General features: G+C 34.0%; 1 protein-coding gene across 1 annotated transcript in view; it reads left to right on the top strand.

The window, feature by feature from the left end:
* Positions 1 to 1,414: 1,414 nt before the first annotated feature.
* The window catches only part of LOC121386565 (EGF-like domain-containing protein 1), a 344,832-nt gene continuing 328,255 nt past the window's right edge, over positions 1,415 to 17,991 (top strand). Inside the window, exon 1 of the mRNA XM_041517511.1 lies at positions 1,415 to 1,550. Within this exon, the coding sequence (XP_041373445.1) occupies positions 1,415 to 1,550 (136 nt within the window). The remainder of the gene's footprint in view (positions 1,551 to 17,991) is intronic.

Here is a 17,991-nt window from a genome sequence, read left to right as displayed (position 1 = left end):
AGTGATTTTGAGATATTAATAATCAAAATAACATATTAAAAATGAAGTTTACTACAAAACGGCACTTTAACGCTATTGCTCCAAAAACGCACTTAAACAATAATTGTAATTTCCCAAGTCTGTGGATCGACTAACTAATGAAAAAATATGCCAAATTTGGTATGGTGGTACATATTTCGGCTCCAAGATTAAGTTAGAGTAGATTAGATTTTTTTTTTTTTTTTAATATTATAATTCGCCATGTTATTAGAAAACAACACATTTGAAAAATGTACATGTCTGTCGTTTTGTAATAAGGTGAAATAATTTCCTAGATTAAGTTTAAATAATAATAAAAATATAATTACAATTCGCCACGTTATTAGAAAACGACACATTTGAAAAATGTACATGTGTGTCGTTTTGAAATAAACTTAAATAATTACGTCTGTTTGTTACAATTGATAACAGTTGGAATGGGAATTTGTTGTCCATGCCCTGTTGAGGTTTGACAATGATTTTGAGATGTTAATAGGCAAAATAACATATAAAAAATAAGTTTATTACAAAACGGCACTTTAACGCTATTGCTCAAAAAACGCACTTACAACAATAAAGGTAATTTCCCTAATCTTTGGGTCGACTAACTAATGAAAAAATATGCCAGATTTTTTTTTTTTTGTGTTGTTGTTGTTGTTTTTAAATATTAACATTACTACCAAACAGCTATATAGGGTTGGTAAAAAGACCTCAGTTTTCCTCGTGTTTGACCCTTCCCCTCCATGTCTCGTACGCTTCTGTGTGTTTTTCTTGCATTTATTACAACTATCAAAACTATTCGACAAGTTGTCACCTTGTTCGGTCTAAATTGTCGTTTAAATCATTACGTTTAAAAACTAGCCACAAAGCCAGCACCATACAACAAAAGAAGCCCTCCCGCTGTTCCCCCCCCCCCCCCCCCCCCCTTTCTCCCTACCTCGGTTTTGTTCTGTCTCTCTCTCTCTCCACTCTCTTTCTCCCTACCTCGGTTTTGTTCTGTCTGTCTCCCCACTCTCTTTCTCCCTACCTCGGTTTTGTTCTGTCTGTCTCCCACTCTCTTTCTTCCTACCTCGGTTTTGTTATGTCTCTCTCCCCACTCTCTTTCTCCCTACCTCGGTTTTGTTCTGTGTGTCTCCTTTCTCATATCCCTTTTGCTCTCATATCTCTACTTTTAGTCTCTATTTCTCTAACCCCTTATTTTGCTCTAATTTATAATTTGTCTCTCTTTTGTCCCTTCTTTCTTCTTCTCTCTCTATGTCCATACCTCTCTCAGTCTCTCTCTCTCTCTCTCTCTCTCTCTCTCTCTCTCTCTCTCTCTCTCTCTCTCTCTCTCTCTCTCTCTCTCTCTCTCTCTCTCTCTCTCTCTCATTACTTAGTAGTGTAGATGGTTATACTGATGTCATGTGCTATTACAGGCTACTTCGACTGCAAACGTCAAGGTCAGGACTGTGCTAACGAACAGACATGCAGCGACAACGGCACATGTGATTGTGGCAGCAGCTACACCGGCTACAACTGTGGCTTGTCTATGAGTAAGTAGTTCTTGGTTTACTAGTTAATATAATAAAAACAATGGCAGCCGTTGTGTCACATTGACGTATTAAAGTTACAGTCTCTGGTCACCACATTATAACATCATGTACAACTATGAAATGCCCACTTTACATTGCTAACTAATCCTGTATTTCCGGTAAAATTTAATATTATTCTTAAAAGTCAAACAGGTATTAAAGACATGTATAAACTATTAAATCACGAAATTATTACACCAACATCAAAAATAAGATGTAGAAACCAAGGTTTTGCTTTTGACTCAAACGAATGGGGAAACTATTATAGAGTGCCTTTTATAAGTATCAAAGATACAACTTTGATATGGTTTCAATACAGAATTATACACCAGATACTAACAACTAATACTTTTTTACATAAAATTAAATACATAGATACTAATGAATGCACGTTCTGTGGCAGTTCACCAGAAACATTAACACATTTATTTTACTATTGTAATAAAGTGACTGATCTGTGGCATGCTGTTGTAAATTGGATTTTAAACAAAAAAGGAATTCGAATAAAATTAAATAAAACAATTATTTTATTTGGACAAATAGGCGATATAAAAGACATATCTATAAACTGGCTGTTAATAAACATTAAATATTATATATACAAGACAAAAATGGAAAAAACAAATAATAAATATAATAGCTGCTCAAAACTTTTTACAAAATAAATACGAACTAGAAACATATATTCGTTTTAAAAACTGTAAATGTGAAGAGTATAATACACTCTGGGCACCATGGAAACGACTCTTCAGTCAAGAAAGTAATTTGATGGAAGATAATAGAAACAATTATCAAGCGAGCGCTTGACGTGAAGTTTGACATTATTACTTATCACTATAATTACCTACTATAACTTCTCTTTTTAACATTCTTTCTTTCTAGACTTATATATTTATTTTATGTCCCCATTACATCAATCAGCCTATTTAAATATATTTCTATTAACCAGCCATTTATAATACTATCTACATGTACATATGCATTAATATTAAATATATTACCATCTACATTATTTGTATAAGTATTACTATTACTTTGATCAGCATACTACCACAAAGTGTATGTACTCCCAGTATTTAGCGTGTATAATCTAATTCATATTCTGTGAGGCGATGAATCAGGGCACCCCAACCCTGGCATCGTCAAAATGAGCTGGGGACAATAAAATAAAAAAATAAAAAAATAAAAATGAAATGGAAGCTCAAATGCACTTTTACAAAAGCGTGTGTGTTCGCTATGAACGGAGATTGTCTAAAGTATATGCTCGATTCGTCTCCTGTTGTCATTGCTTGACAAAGCACAAACGACAGCCTGTTTCAGTTAACATGTGCGTTTGCGTATTTGAATTTGTAGGGTAGTCCTTATCAATGACACATTGATTGCATCTTTGTAATATGGCACAGAGTAAATTAGCAACACTGGTTATTTGGTCTATGTAGACATAATTGTATTTTGTTAAAAGCATGTCTGCAAAAGCTATTTAATGAAATCTATCTAGACCGTGACATGCAATAATAGCCGTTTTTAAATGCAGTGAGCAACTTCTTACAAATATATCCTTATTCTCTTTTTTTTTTTTTTTCTTGATTTCTTTTAATTATTTTATTTATTTATTTTAAATTACATTTGGGCATGATATTAAATGGTATAAATACTATATATAATAGAAAAAAGAATAGGATTTACACCATCCCACACACAGGATAGTACATACCACGGCACATACCAGTCGTGTTGCACTGGCTGGAACGAGATTTTTTTAATAGTGTCTATATTTAGTACATTCGTACAATACTATTGCAAACGGCGATGAATGTACTGTTTCATCAAACATCCAAATTTAATAATAATAAATTTGGGTTTAGAAATTGGTTGTCCCCCTCCCTCCAAAAACGTTTTAAAAATTAAAACTAGCATAGATATTTCTACATATATGATATTTATGAAGGTACAAAATTCGATCATATCCAGAACATGCCTCAAAAATAAGATTTTCGCGTTAAAAATGCCCTACAATTAAATTAGCGCCCTGCCCCATCAAAATCCCAGTTAGAACACTGATCATGTATATATACTATTAATAAAATATACTAAAGTAGACAATGAACGTTTTCACTTCTTAATTTTAAGTGTGTTAAAATCGACAAATTCAAATAAATATTCTTTCGTTTGGAAAGGGTAAAATTAGTTTGTTTTGTTTAACCACATCAACGTTAGAGCATATTAATCCTTACCTGCCCAAGCTAAAAAAAATTTGAAATATATTTTCTGGGGGAGCATGACCCCATATAAAATTCGCTCAACACAGACAATAAACCCCAACCGCCTTGGAAACCCGCTACAAAGTTTTTTTGTTAGCAAGGGATAATTTTTATATATCATCCAACAGACAGGATATCACATACCTTGGCCTTTTTATACCAGTCACGGCGTTCTGGCTGGAACGAGCCCACCGATGCGGATCGATCAAGCATTTAATAAACCCACCTTTTTAGGTCTAAGTAATGAATAGAAATAGCATATAGTCTTGATATATATTAAGTAAACGAAACACAACACCCTCGTCCTCTAGCCCATAACAGTGGAACTTTTTCTTGAGGAAATTAATTCACGACACAAAGGAAATCCCCAGTATACGGTTCACCTTTTCTCCTCAGTATCTGAATTGTAACATAACGTTTAAAACATTAAAACAAAAAAATATATACCAATGTTTTTTTGTGGGTTTTTTTGTTTGTTTTTGTTTTGCTCTTTTTTTGTTTTCGAGAACCATTAAGATGTAGGCCTTCCGATACAACACTGTGTTAATATAGTTTGCCGACACTGTCAAAAGCAGAGACGAGTTTACGTGATTCGTTCACTCATGACATATAATCCGTAATTGCTCCTAGCTCGTTAATTATTCTCTCAGACTAATCTGTGATGACTTAAATCAAGTTCAAGACCCCATCCTTCACTTAGTTAATTATGAGCCATTGAATACTCTTAAAGCTAAAAAAGGGTTATATTGTTTTAAAGAAAAATTAGACCATGTCGCTCCATGGAGAGAAATAATATCTTATGTAAAAAGGTCCCCTCAGAGGACACGAACTCCACTGAAGCAGTCTTGTCTATGTCTCGTATGTCTCGTAATCGTTTGTCCTCAAGTCTCTTCTACTAATATCCCACCAATTTTTAAATCGGATCATTCACCAATTACCTTGTAATTAAAACCAAAGAAATTGACAGAGGAAAGGGTTTTTGAAAATTTAATAATTCACTATTACATGACCTCAAATATATCAGTTTAATCAAAGAAACAATAACAGAAACACTTGAACAGTATAAATATACTAATAGGATTTCTCTATAGATGATCAATTGATGTGGGAAGCATTATTACTTAGGATACGTGGTAAAACCAATTGTGTATTCATCAACACAATCAAATCAAAAGGAAGATGAAATAGTTACAATTTTGTATTCATCAACAAAATCAAATCAAAAGGAAGATAAAATAGTTACAATCATTTCATGGAATGCCCCAGTATTCCTACATTTCCAATTTGTTTGAATACTTGTATGGAGGTTGGTTAAGGACACTTTGGCACAACTACTGAAATAAGACATTTCATGACAACGTTTTAGGTAGTACTAAACCAAATAACTTCCGGCTGTGTCAAAGTTCGAGGTGCACCGAACTTTTGTTAGAGACATGATTGAATGACTATAAAAATTAAATCAACCAATTGACGGACTACAGAAATGTACATATACAAGGCGTTGTGCTTCTTCATTAACGTGGAGTTGAGATATTTGAGATATGGTAGCCATTTTGAATTTTAAGATGGTTGCCAAGATCAGACAACAATTTGTTTTTACAAAATAATCAACTGAGCACATAAATGTAAACTGAGACCAAAATTATTGTTCTGTGTTAAGTTGGAGTAACTATAGAGAAAAAATACATTGATATGACGTCCATTTTGAATTTGAAGATGGCTGCCATGATAAGATGAATAACAAAAATATATCTTTGAACTCACTGACATATAATGATTTAATAAACACCAAAAGTATGTTTCTGTGTTAAATGGTAGTGGAGATATATGAAAATGAAAACCATTTTGAATTTCAAGATGGCTGGCATGATAGGGTTCAGAAAAAATGCTACCAATGAATTTCTGGTCCAGGTAGGTCATGGGAACATATGACCAAAATGTTATTAACTTGATAAAAAAAAAAAAAAATGCAAACTTCAAAAATTGAACATAACTACCTAGACTATAAAGTTATCACATTCTGACAGTATGTGATCCGGTAGAATATACTATGTGACTTTACTGGGTACGCCACCTATTATGTGATCAATATTACCAGAGTGTGTTTTGGTATCATCAATATAATATGCTAGGAATACAAATTATAATGCGAGCCTCTGGCAACTTGTAATTGTCTTTACATGTGAGAAGTGGGAATTACCATCCACTAGGAACATTGGCTTGTGATTGGCTTTACATGTGAGAAGGGCAAATCCCCGTGTATCAGTTACACCAGTTTGTAATTGACTTAAAAGATGAGAAGGGCAAAACATCGTATATCAATGACACTGATTTGTATTTGTCTTTACATGAGAGAAAGGCAAATGTCCGTGTACCAGTGACACTGATTTGTAATTGTCTTTACATGAGAGAAAGGCAAATCTCCGTGTATCAGTGCCACTGATTTGTAATTGTCTTTACATGACAGAAAAGCAAATCTTCGAGTATCAGTGACACTGCTTTGTAATTGTCTTTACATGAGAGAAAGGCAAATATCCGTGCACCAGTGACACTGATTTGTAATTGTCTTCACATGAGAGAAGGGCAAATCTCCGTCTACCAGTGACACAGATTTGTAATTGTCTTTACATGAGAGAAGGGCAAATCTTCGTGTACCAGTCAAACTGATTTATAATTGTCTTTACAGGTGAGAAGAACAAGTCTCCGTGTACCAGCGAAACTGATTCTTGTGGCACTGATGGCGGTCTCTGCTATAACAAGGGAGGAACCAAGGCCTGTTACTGTCCCGCAAACTTGTATGGTGAACAATGTGAAAACAAGCGATGTGAGTTTACAGTTATCTCCCTTGAACAAAATACAGGGCCACAGACGATAATTATGTACAATATGTTGATGTATAACACTGTTATTAATATCAGTAGATCCGCGATTTTTAAAATGTATTTTTGCTGCCTGGCGGCAACATATCCTGAAAAGAACAACATCTGTTGTCCATCTCGTTTTCCATGGAGACTGGTAAAACAACAACAATAACAACAACACACACTAAACCATTTTACAATTAAATAAAAGTACTACATTTCCATGGACTGGAATTAACACAAACATGTCTTCAATGTCCAAGGACAGTATTAAACAATAAATTGTAATATATAAAAGCATATATATATATATATATATATATATATATATATATATATATATATATATATATATATATATATATATATATATATATATATAATACAATGGTTCGAGTGATGTGGTGTATTATATATTGATACAGATATATTTTTGGCTTTCAGAACTTATCATTAATTATTTTAATTAATTTATCGACTTTTCGTAGGACACCTATTTTATTACTGATCAAGCACATTTTAAATTTTACGGTATTTATATCTGGATGTAGATAAAAAAAAAAAACTGTCTTAAGAAGAAGAGAGAGAGAGAGAGAATAAAAATTGTATTACGCGAACATCTGACGTCATTTTGGATATCCTTATATCAAAATAAAGTTATCCCTAACGTTGTTTTTTTTGGTTTTTTGAACGCTGGACAGCTTTCAGTGTCAAATTGCCATTGAAATGCTTTTATTTGATGACTATAAATGCATACGTCAATCACGGAGTGTCACCCAAGTACGTTTGCTCAAATGTCAATAAACCTAGTGCCGAGACCGAGTAATTTACATCTAATTTGCAAAGTTATCAAATTCTTAAAGTATGTGATATGAAAAATATCAGATACTTCGATTGCACTGAAAATGTAAGATATTATATGATATATGTATATGTATATGTATATATAATACAATGCTTCGAGTGATGTGGTGTATTATATATTGATATATATATATATATATATATATATATTTTTTTTTTTTTTTTTTTTTTCTTCTTCTTCGGAACTTATCATTAATGATTTTAATTAATGTATGGACTTTTCGTAGGACACCTGCTTTATTACTGGTCAGTCACATTTTAAATTTCAGGGTACTTATATCTGGATTTAGATTTTTTTTAAAAACCAATTGTGTTAAGAACAATTTCGGGGTTCCTTAAAGAAGACACAATATAATATATGACGATATTCATGGCTAGTATCATTAGAATCAAATATAGGGGTGTTATTTCGGTCAGTTTTAGTATTCCAATAGTTACATACTACTGTGATAGTATCGCAATAGTGATAGTACTAGTGCAATAGTATTGCAATAGTATCGTGAATTCTTAAATCGCTTGATAACAGTAATATGAATAGCTATTTCGCAAAATTATTTACCTCAGTATTCCAATATGTATTGTGCCTGTGTGTGTGTGTGTGTGTGTGTGTGTGTGTGTGTGTGTGTGTGTGTGTATTTATGTATGCATATGTAATGATGTATGAATATCTATATATTGTATGTATGTCGAGGTTGACTATTACATACATAGATATTAACGCCATGGCACAGGGGATAAATAAATCCTTTCTGGCCTCACAAATTGTCCCATGCAGTTGCTGCATGCAGGGCTGTCCATATTCTAAAAGTTTCTATTGCCCGCCGGGCAATTAACTCACATTTCACTTGCCCACAAAAAATTAAATTGTCCCAAAACGTAGGCAGTTTAAATCAAAATTAAACAGTATGTTTTAAACAATTTCACATACAAAGCACTTGTAAGCCCTGAATTACTAAATACGTTTATTTCCTTTAATTTGTTAATGTAAAATAAAATTCTAAAAACACAACAAAAAATTAACAGCTTACTTTAGAATGATCATCAAAAATATGTTACTTTGGGTTAATGAATTCACAGTGAATAGCATTATTATTATTGTATTGTATTTTATTTTTATTTATTTATTTATTTTTAAAAAAAACATTTGGTTGTTGTTGGGTTTTTTTGTTTTTTTTCCTATTGTTTTGCTGTTTACTGTTGTTTGTTTGTTTGTTTGTTTGTTTTGGTTTTTTTTAGAGGGGAGGGTAATGACGGGCGAGTTTAAATATTAAAAGAATATATATCGTCGACTACCTAACTGCGTTATGCTTGCAACTCCGTCCAGTTTGTTTTCTCATAATGGTTCACGCAGTCAACATCCGATTTGTTGTCGTCTGCTAGTCGTTCATTAGTGAGCTTTTGTTTTCTCATAATGGTTCACGCAGTCCGCATCCGATTTGTTGTCGTCTGCTAGTCGTTCATTGTGAGGTTTGTTTTCTCATAATGGTTCACGCAGTCAAAATCCGATTTGTTGTCGTCTGCTAGTCGTTCATTAGTGAGGTTTGTTTTCTCATAATGGTTCACGCAGTCAACATCCGATTTGTTGTCGTCTGCTAGTCGTTCATTAGTGAGGTTTATTTTCTCATAATGGTTCACGCAATCAACATCCGATTTGTTGTCGTCTGCTAGTCGTTCATTAGTGAGGGTTTGTTTTACAGTTCAGGAATATATTCATTTCCAGTAAAGTTCAAACAAGTAAATATCTAAATAGAAAACTTTACAAACCCCTAAAGTCATTAATTTTACTAAGTCGTTTTTGTTTATTCCTTAAAACTACCGATATTTGGTTCACATGACTCGTGGCAATTGACTTACAATGGAGAAAGATGAATTAACATTCGATGCATATGACATGACATAACACGTGCCAGATCAACAAGGCCAAATATTTAATTTTTATGATTTTTAAGTCCCCTGTTGTTAGAATATTTTTTCAATTATTATATTGGATCTGCAAAATGTATGCTACATTTCTGTGCCTATACTATAGTGAATAGTATTCATAATCCACTCCCAACAATTGTAAATAAGTTTGAGTGTATAAATTGTGTTAATTAAGAATCAATTAAATAACTTTTAAAATATATTTTATAAACTATTCACTGATATGAACGTATTGCCTATCAGTATTGATATCAAGCGTTAGCGATGTGTGTTGGGAAAACGCGGACCGGACTAGAACGCTGACAAACTGAATATTTCCTTTAAAAAACACACACAAAGAAACAAACAAATTAAACAACGTGTTCGTCAACTGTGCATATTTAAGAAACATATATTTTTCATGTAGTGGCCTTAAAAATGGAAAACGACGAACCGCACATGAGCGGTACGGTACTCTTTGCAAACGCATGCACCTGAACGCAGTTGGAAACGTTGCACTCTTTCATGTTTACTGAAAGGTGCTTCACTTTTGTTTACTAGAGTGGATTTGTTTTAGGTCCACATTGTTGATTTTTCACGTTAACTGATTGCAATTTATTTTGTTTCACATGTCGTAGCTGAAAAATGTAATCGTGTTCATGTTTTGTCGTTAGGTGCACGCAGTTTTGGACGTCGATGGTACCCCTCTGTTTTTCAGGATGAATTATACGTATAGATGCATGACATTGCATTTCTGGACATTTAATTTTCACAATTTTTAGGGTTTTCCTTAGAAATTCTGGCGTTTAGCACTCTCGACGTGAGTCCGACACACAGACTCAGTCGGAGACTGCTTTGATCCCGTTACAAATTTCCCTGCACGCCAGGCCTGTAGCTAAGGTGGGTGCGACGGGTGCGAACGCACTCCCGCGAGAATTGGAGTTCCGCCCCAAAATGTATAATGCTTTTTATTTCCTATTATAAGTATTTTAATGTTTACTCTAACAGATGGCTCTATTAAATACTAGTTTATTCGAAACCATTATTGGATATTATTTGGCTCGTCTCTGTAGAAGCTCAAATATTAATTTCAGCGTTCGGGCTACAATGGTACATGCGTTACACGAATGATATTACAAGGCGTCGTTATGGTATTATTGAGAACCAGTCTATCATGTAAGTAATTGTGGCGCGCTATTTTTTCGATTTACAAACTACGACTATAGAGCATAGAGGAAAGGTTTGTCTATCAACACCCAAATGTTTTGGTTGTTTTTTGGGGGTTTTATAAACTGCTCTATATGGGTGTCTAATTTAGTAAGAACAACACTTGGTATCTAGAAATAGGAATGATGTATGGTAAAAATAGGTGAGGTTCCAGAAGAAGTATGGCAAACAGGTTTTTGTTGTTGTTGTTGTTGTTGTTTTGTTTGTTTTTTGTTGGGGGGGTTTTCCAAACAAGCTACAGAGTTGTTGGGTTTTTCGTTTGTTGTTTTTTTCTGTTGTATTTTTAAAGCAAAGACTATAAAGACAGAAAAGGTTACCGCCCTATAAAAAGAAACATTTAGGATTTTATGTAGGCTCATCAGCACTGAAAAGGTTAAGCCACTTTTCCCAACGTTCGTCTTTCTATTTGAAATATTTTTTGCAGTTTCGTTTTTATAACATTAAAATTAACACTGTTGTTTAGAATTTTCAGACTATAAATGTGATGTTTTATATTGATTATTAACTAGTTAATTACTTGGTTCATATCACTGTTTATCATACCAAACATAACTGTATGCTTATTCAGAGAAATTCTAACGTCTATTTTTTCAAATATCCATTCCTCCAATGCATTCTATATATATTTTGTTTTATCGCAATCATAAAACAAGTGTTGTAAGGTTTCAGGGACATTTTTACAAAAACTACACTTATTTGAATCTACATAGTGTATCATCTGTAAGAAACAATTTGTAGCTACAATCCGATGGAGCAATCGATACTGAAACCATAACAGGGTTGTATCTTTTACACATTTGAAGGGTAGAGCATAAAACTTTTCCCATATACAACAATCATATGTTAAACCCTTATATGCATATTCTGTTTGTGACTTTGGTATTACATATTTAGTATTTAAAATATTGTACAAAGCTTTACTTCTCGTGTTTTCGATTTAGCCTAATTTTCATTTTAAAACGTAATATAGGTATTTTTGTAGGGATGAATGTTGTATTGCTAATGTTTTGTAATGAGTGTAAGAAAGATTTTATAGCATTCACTAGTATTGCACCAAATATTCAGTCCTTGTATATCTTCTGTATTTTTATGATTTTGTGTTTTCTGTATTAACATCTTTCCAAAACATATTTTGGATATTTTTCTGCTTTATTGTAATGGAATAATCTCCATGAATAATAAGATATTTTGTAGTCAGACCAGTGGTTGACTTAAATAAATTTACCCATTTTGTGTTGTTTAGAAAAAGTCTTCTCATCCAAGACGATTTTAAAGAGGTCATAATATGATGTATATTTGGCATTTTTAAACCACCATATCTGTAATCTTGTGTTAATATATCTCGCTTAATTTCTTCGGGTTTATTTAGTCAAATAAATTTGAAAAGCATTTTATTTATATCTTCTTTAATGTATTTTGGTGGATTTGGTAATGCTATTAATAAATATATGAGTTTTGAGAATTCTAATTCTTCCTACTGCTTTCTAAATGACCAAAACTTTTTTATCAGGTTCTTCATTTGCTTGATTTTAGAGTCAAAATTAGATATTATGATTTCATTTATATTTTTTGTAAAGTTTATGCCAAGCAGAATAAATTGGTCTACACCCCATTCTAACTTCCAGCGAGTATGATGGTAAACATCTTTAGAATACGTTTTGCTTCCTATCCAAATTGTTTTAGATTTAGTGTAGTTTATTTTTAGGCCAGAAATTTCAGCGAAATAGTCAAGAACTGTCATTGTACTGTTCAGAGACTCGGAAAATCCATTAAGAATAAAAGTAGTGTCATCAGCATATTACATATTTAATATTCAATGCAATCAAAGGTAATACCTTTAATACTTTTGTTGTTTCTTACGAATATACTTCAAATTTCAGCGCAGATTATGAAAATATACGGTGAGAGATATACGGTGTTTGTGTGTCTGTGTTTGTACTTAGTTATTTGTAATAATGTCACTAGGTAGTGAGATTACGCGTTGGTCGTAGACCATATTTCACTATGCATAATTAACATTGCAATGATTGAATCAGCTGCATTAACTATCGATGCATTGCTATCGAGGCACTGACTATCGCAACATATCGATAGTTTGATGTATCGTTGCATCACTAGTCACATAGTGTGTATAACTGATTTTACAGGAGTGTTGTTCCTTCGTCCTATTTCAATTGGGAGGTAGTGATTCGATGCTCTAAATTTACGTATGGTGATCCAAAATATTCCTGGCATTATGGTTACGTATTTGTCTTAGTGTTAGGTTAATTTTAACATTAAGTTAGTTTTCCCTCTTGAGGAAAACGCAGTATTATTGTTCCACGTTTAAAGGTACTGGTCATGCTGTCTTAATTTGATACGTTCAAAAATCTGTTTTTGTAGAGAATCTTTGGGAGAGCCGTATATTTATCATACCTAAGCTATTAAATGATTGTTTTATTTAGGGAAGAGTCACGAAACACGAATTCATGTAATGAAAAGGATACGTTTGCTTGTTTGCCAGATATAATTCTAGTCCAGAGACTAATCATTCTTTGTTCGATAATTAAGTGGTATAAGTCTTAGTTCTCCATATACCATGAATATCAGTGTGCGTTTTTTTCAACAAGGAGGACGCGCTTCGGGCAACATTGTCTATATGTTTAATATCCATGTTTTCGGAACCCTATAGTTCGCATCCACATAAAAGGATAGGTAATACCGTAGTGTCAAACAATGTTAATTTACATTCTATTGATAGATTATCTTTAGCTTTGGATATAATTATTTTGTAGCTTGTTGGGTAAATTTTGGCTTTACACTGAATAGTTTTATTATTATTGGAAGTTAAACCTAAATTATAGGTATATGTTTCGACATTTTCGAGAACTTTGTTTTACCAATAAACCTTCTTTATTATATTCATTGTTTGAACCATTAAAGTTTAATATTTAACGGAAAATATAGAAACGTATGTAGTCATCAAATCATGACAATATATTGTGTTACTGCAATATAACAATAGGTAGTTTTCAGTCTACGTCTTTTACGTAGTACTATAATATATCGGGTTAACAGTATAGTGTTGTACGTAAGATGAAAGATTCTAAATTAATATTACAGAGGTAGTTTTTATTTTAATTGTTTCGAATATCACTGTAAAATGATGAGTAAATATTAGAGGTAATGTTATGCTGTCAGGGTTTATGCAGCGCCAGGGTATAGTGGATTGATACTGTAGGTACTATAATATTCTGGATTAATATTACAGATGTAGTTTTCAGTTCACGTGTTTTAAGAAACACTATAACATACTGGATTAATATTACAGATGTAGTTTTCAGTTCACGTGTTTTAAGAAACACTATAATATACTGGATTAATATTACAGATGTAGTTTTCAGTTCACGTATTTTAAGAAACACTATAACATACTGGATTAATATTAAAGATGTAGTTTTCAGTTCACGTATTTTAAGAAACTGGATTAATATCACAGATGTTAACTATTTATGTTCCTACAGTTGAGCTTACAGAATTCATGTTAATATTTTTAGGGTGGAGTTTATTTTCGAGTATTTATAAACAAATCAGATATAACATAGTTATTAAAGGCAAACGTAACACTTTATAGTGTCCAACATGGCAGTCTTCTTACGTTCACTTGCTTCTAAACAATTGTGTTATCAAAAGTTGATCGGTAGGAGTTAACCGAATATAATCGATGATAGATGGTGAAATTTCAACCAATTCCCAAAGCTAGTATTGGGGTAGTTTTCTGTTCACGTATTTTACATAGAGCTATGACATATTGGATTGGTGAGGTTATCTCTCTTCCAGATACTGTGGCGTGTATGGGTTTACGTAGAACTATGATACACAGGATTAATGAGGTTATCTCTCTTTCAGATACTGTGGAGTATACGGTTTAAAGTAGAGCTATGACATATTGGATTGGTGAGGTTATCTCTCTTCCAGATACTGTGGCGTGTATGGTTTTACGTAAAACTATGACATACTGGATTAATGAGGTTATCTCTCTTCCAGATACTGTGGCGTGTACGGTTTTACGTAAAACTATGACATACTGGATTAATGAGGTTATCTCTCTTTCAGATACTGTGGAGAGTACGGTTTAAAGTAGAACTATGGCATACTAGATTAATGAGGTTATCTCTCTTCCAGATACTGTGGAGTATACGGTTTAAAGTAGAACTATGATATACTGGATTAATGAGGTTATCTCTCTTCCAAATACTGTGGAGTGTATGGTTTTTCGTAGAACTATGAAATACTGGATTAATGAAGTTATCTCTCTTCCAGATACTGTGGAGTCTACGGTTTTAAGTAGAACTATGACATACGGGATTAGTGAGGTTATCTCTCTTCCAGATACTGTGGAGTGTACGGTTTAAAGTAGAACTATTATATACTGGATTAATGAGGTTATCTCTCTTCCAGATACTGTGGAGTGTACGGTTTAAAGTAGAACTATGAAATACTGGATTACTTATGTTATCTGTCTTTCAGATACTGTGGAGTGTAAGGTGTCGTCCATGAAGATCACGTTGTCCCCAGCTGGGACTTTTGACGGCGTCATCTACGTTGATGGTGAAAAGGATACGGAAGGTTGTACGTTCCCAGACTCAAATGGAACTCTAGAACTGGACTTACTGGACACAGCCTGTGGTGAAGTCACCTCCAACCCGGTTAGTATTGTTTATAAACAATCACAGCTTGTAGTGGAGTCAGCCCAGTACAGCAAGTGTTATCTAAACACTCATAGCCTGTGATGGAGTCACCTCCGGCACGGTCAATACTGTCTATAAACAAACAGATCTACATTATACGGTACAGCTTCAAGTCGATGTTTAATAGACAGCTCGTTGTTCAAACTACACAGGAGGGCTGGATGTAGCGCAGTGATAAAGTGCTCGCATGATGCGCGGTCGGACTAGGATCTATACCTGTCGGTGGACCCATTGGGCTATACCTCAGCGGCCTTCACAAGCCAAGACTCTGATGGGTGAGTGACGTGATACCCATGGGCGTACGGGCGTCCATTTTTTAAATAGAGTGTGGGATTGACTTTTGCCCCGAAGTAAACGAAAATGACCGAAATGGAAAAAAACCCATATTAATTTAGATTAGAAGTACTTCCAAACGTGTGTATAGTGTTACACAGTGGTGTCGTTAAACAAAACAAACTACTGGCGTAGGAAGCGCGCGCGTGTGTATGCGTGCGTGCGTGCGTGCGTGCGTGTGTGTGTGTGTGTGTGTATTTCCTGCTAGAAATCAGTTGTACAATTGCAATGCCAAATTGTTTTTTTAAAAATCAATAAATAATTTTTTTAAAACCCCAAACCCCAACAACAAGCACATATATGTTTGTACATTGGGGTCATTCTGTGTCAAATCACCCAAAACCCCCAGATATTTTAAACCCGACCATCTCAGATTTTTACAAAAACTTGGTATACTTGTTGATTGGGATACCACAGCACCAAATTCTAGGTCAATCGGACCAGTGGTGTGGGAGATATGGCCCCCCACATTTTGAGATTTTTGGCCAAAAGTGGCGTGGCCGCCAACCTTTGAATCCTCATATCTCAGGAACTACTGGGCAAATCTTCATAAAAATTGTTGGAAAGGCAATTTGACAAGGATTCCAAATCTGCCATTATTGTTCAGATTGGAGAATGTTGGGGTACACTGACCTTTTAACCTTTGTTATGACCTTGAAATTGACCTTTGTGGATCACATGACCTTGAGATAACCTTTCTTGAAATTTAATCTCCTACATGTTAACTGAAACATATAAAAGTTTCAGAGGTGTAATCTTTTTTGTTTAGCCACAATATCTATTTTAAAAATGCATACCTGCACGGATGATTGATACAGTGCATTACAATGTACATTTTCTAAATGTATGAAGATTGGCCCAGTAGTTCCTGAGATATAAGGGTTCAAAAGTTGGTGGCCACGCCCATTTTGGTCGAAAACCTCAAAATGTGGGGGGCCGTATCTCCCACACCACTAAAATTTCGGATTTGGTGCTGTGGGATCCCAACCAACAAGTATACCAAGTTTCATAAATATCTGAGACGGTCGGGTTTAACCCACTGGGTGATTTGACACAGAATTGTGCAACCCATTGATGTGTTACAGAAACACCAAGGAACAGGTTATCCACGGCACGGATGACATCGCATCTGACGCTGTAGACTTTGTGATCAAGCTGAAGGATGGTTCTGTTGTAAACAGCTCCACTGTGGTGCCTCTAAATGATCAGCTCACCTTCCAGTTTGACGTAAACGAAGAAAAAGTGCCAAAAGTGCCAGGTTTGTTAAAGAGATAGACCCACGTTTTTAAAGTACGGCGTATTTCTCATTATTGTAGTCGTTTTGTGATCATTGAAATCAGACATTTACTATATTTTATTGTTTAGAATATCCATTTCCGTACTTTCGAAGTGTCTATTGTCATCCTGGTATTTGCAATGACACGAATTACATTTTAATAATCCCGAAAATGCACGTACCTCTGAGAAATAACAGTTATGAAAACGGGCTTTAGTCTATTTTCAAAGTTAATCCATACCTGTGACATCACACTATTGTTTAAGGTGTAGATTATTTTTCATGAATCAACACCTGTGAAACAATGCTATTTGAAGGTTTTATGAGTTCACATCAGGGATTCGAACCTACTGCCGACAGAACTTGTACATTGTAAACAAGTACAACGCATTAGCCCACGAGACCAAGCATCTTCATCATCAAATGAACATGTAATTTAAGCCTTATAAACCTGATACTAGTGATAGTAATGTATTCTGGTGGAACACAACGGAGATTGTCGGAAACTAAATCGGAAATCAGAGGTTACACGTTTAGCACATGCATCACGCTTAATGCCAACTATCCACTGCTGAGGTTTTCTTGACCGAATTATTCAGGTTAGATACGAAAGGATCCTGTTGTTTTTTGTTATTAGTTTTGTAAATATACTATTCTTTGCCATTTTAACCAATGTTTTCATAAAAAATAGAAGTTAATTTAGCAGGCACGTGATTTTGTTTAATGAATAATGGATTAATGTGGAGAATACACGGTTAACAATGGATTCTTGAAAAATAGCCCCACGAGGGTATTCTCCAGTACGTAATGCTTGTCCAATTAATTCAGTATTATCATATAACCATTCCCCACAGCTAATATACCTTACAATTTTGGCAATTGTAAATTCTTATTAGAGTTCACCTAGTTTTGTTTAAGACTATATATATGAGTGTTCATGTCTCTTTG

Source organism: Gigantopelta aegis, chromosome 12 (genome assembly GCF_016097555.1).
Source record: "Gigantopelta aegis isolate Gae_Host chromosome 12, Gae_host_genome, whole genome shotgun sequence".
NCBI lineage: Eukaryota > Metazoa > Mollusca > Gastropoda > Neomphalida > Peltospiridae > Gigantopelta > Gigantopelta aegis.
The sequence above is the reverse complement of the archived record's forward strand: the minus strand, read 5'-3'. Positions and strand labels throughout refer to the sequence as shown.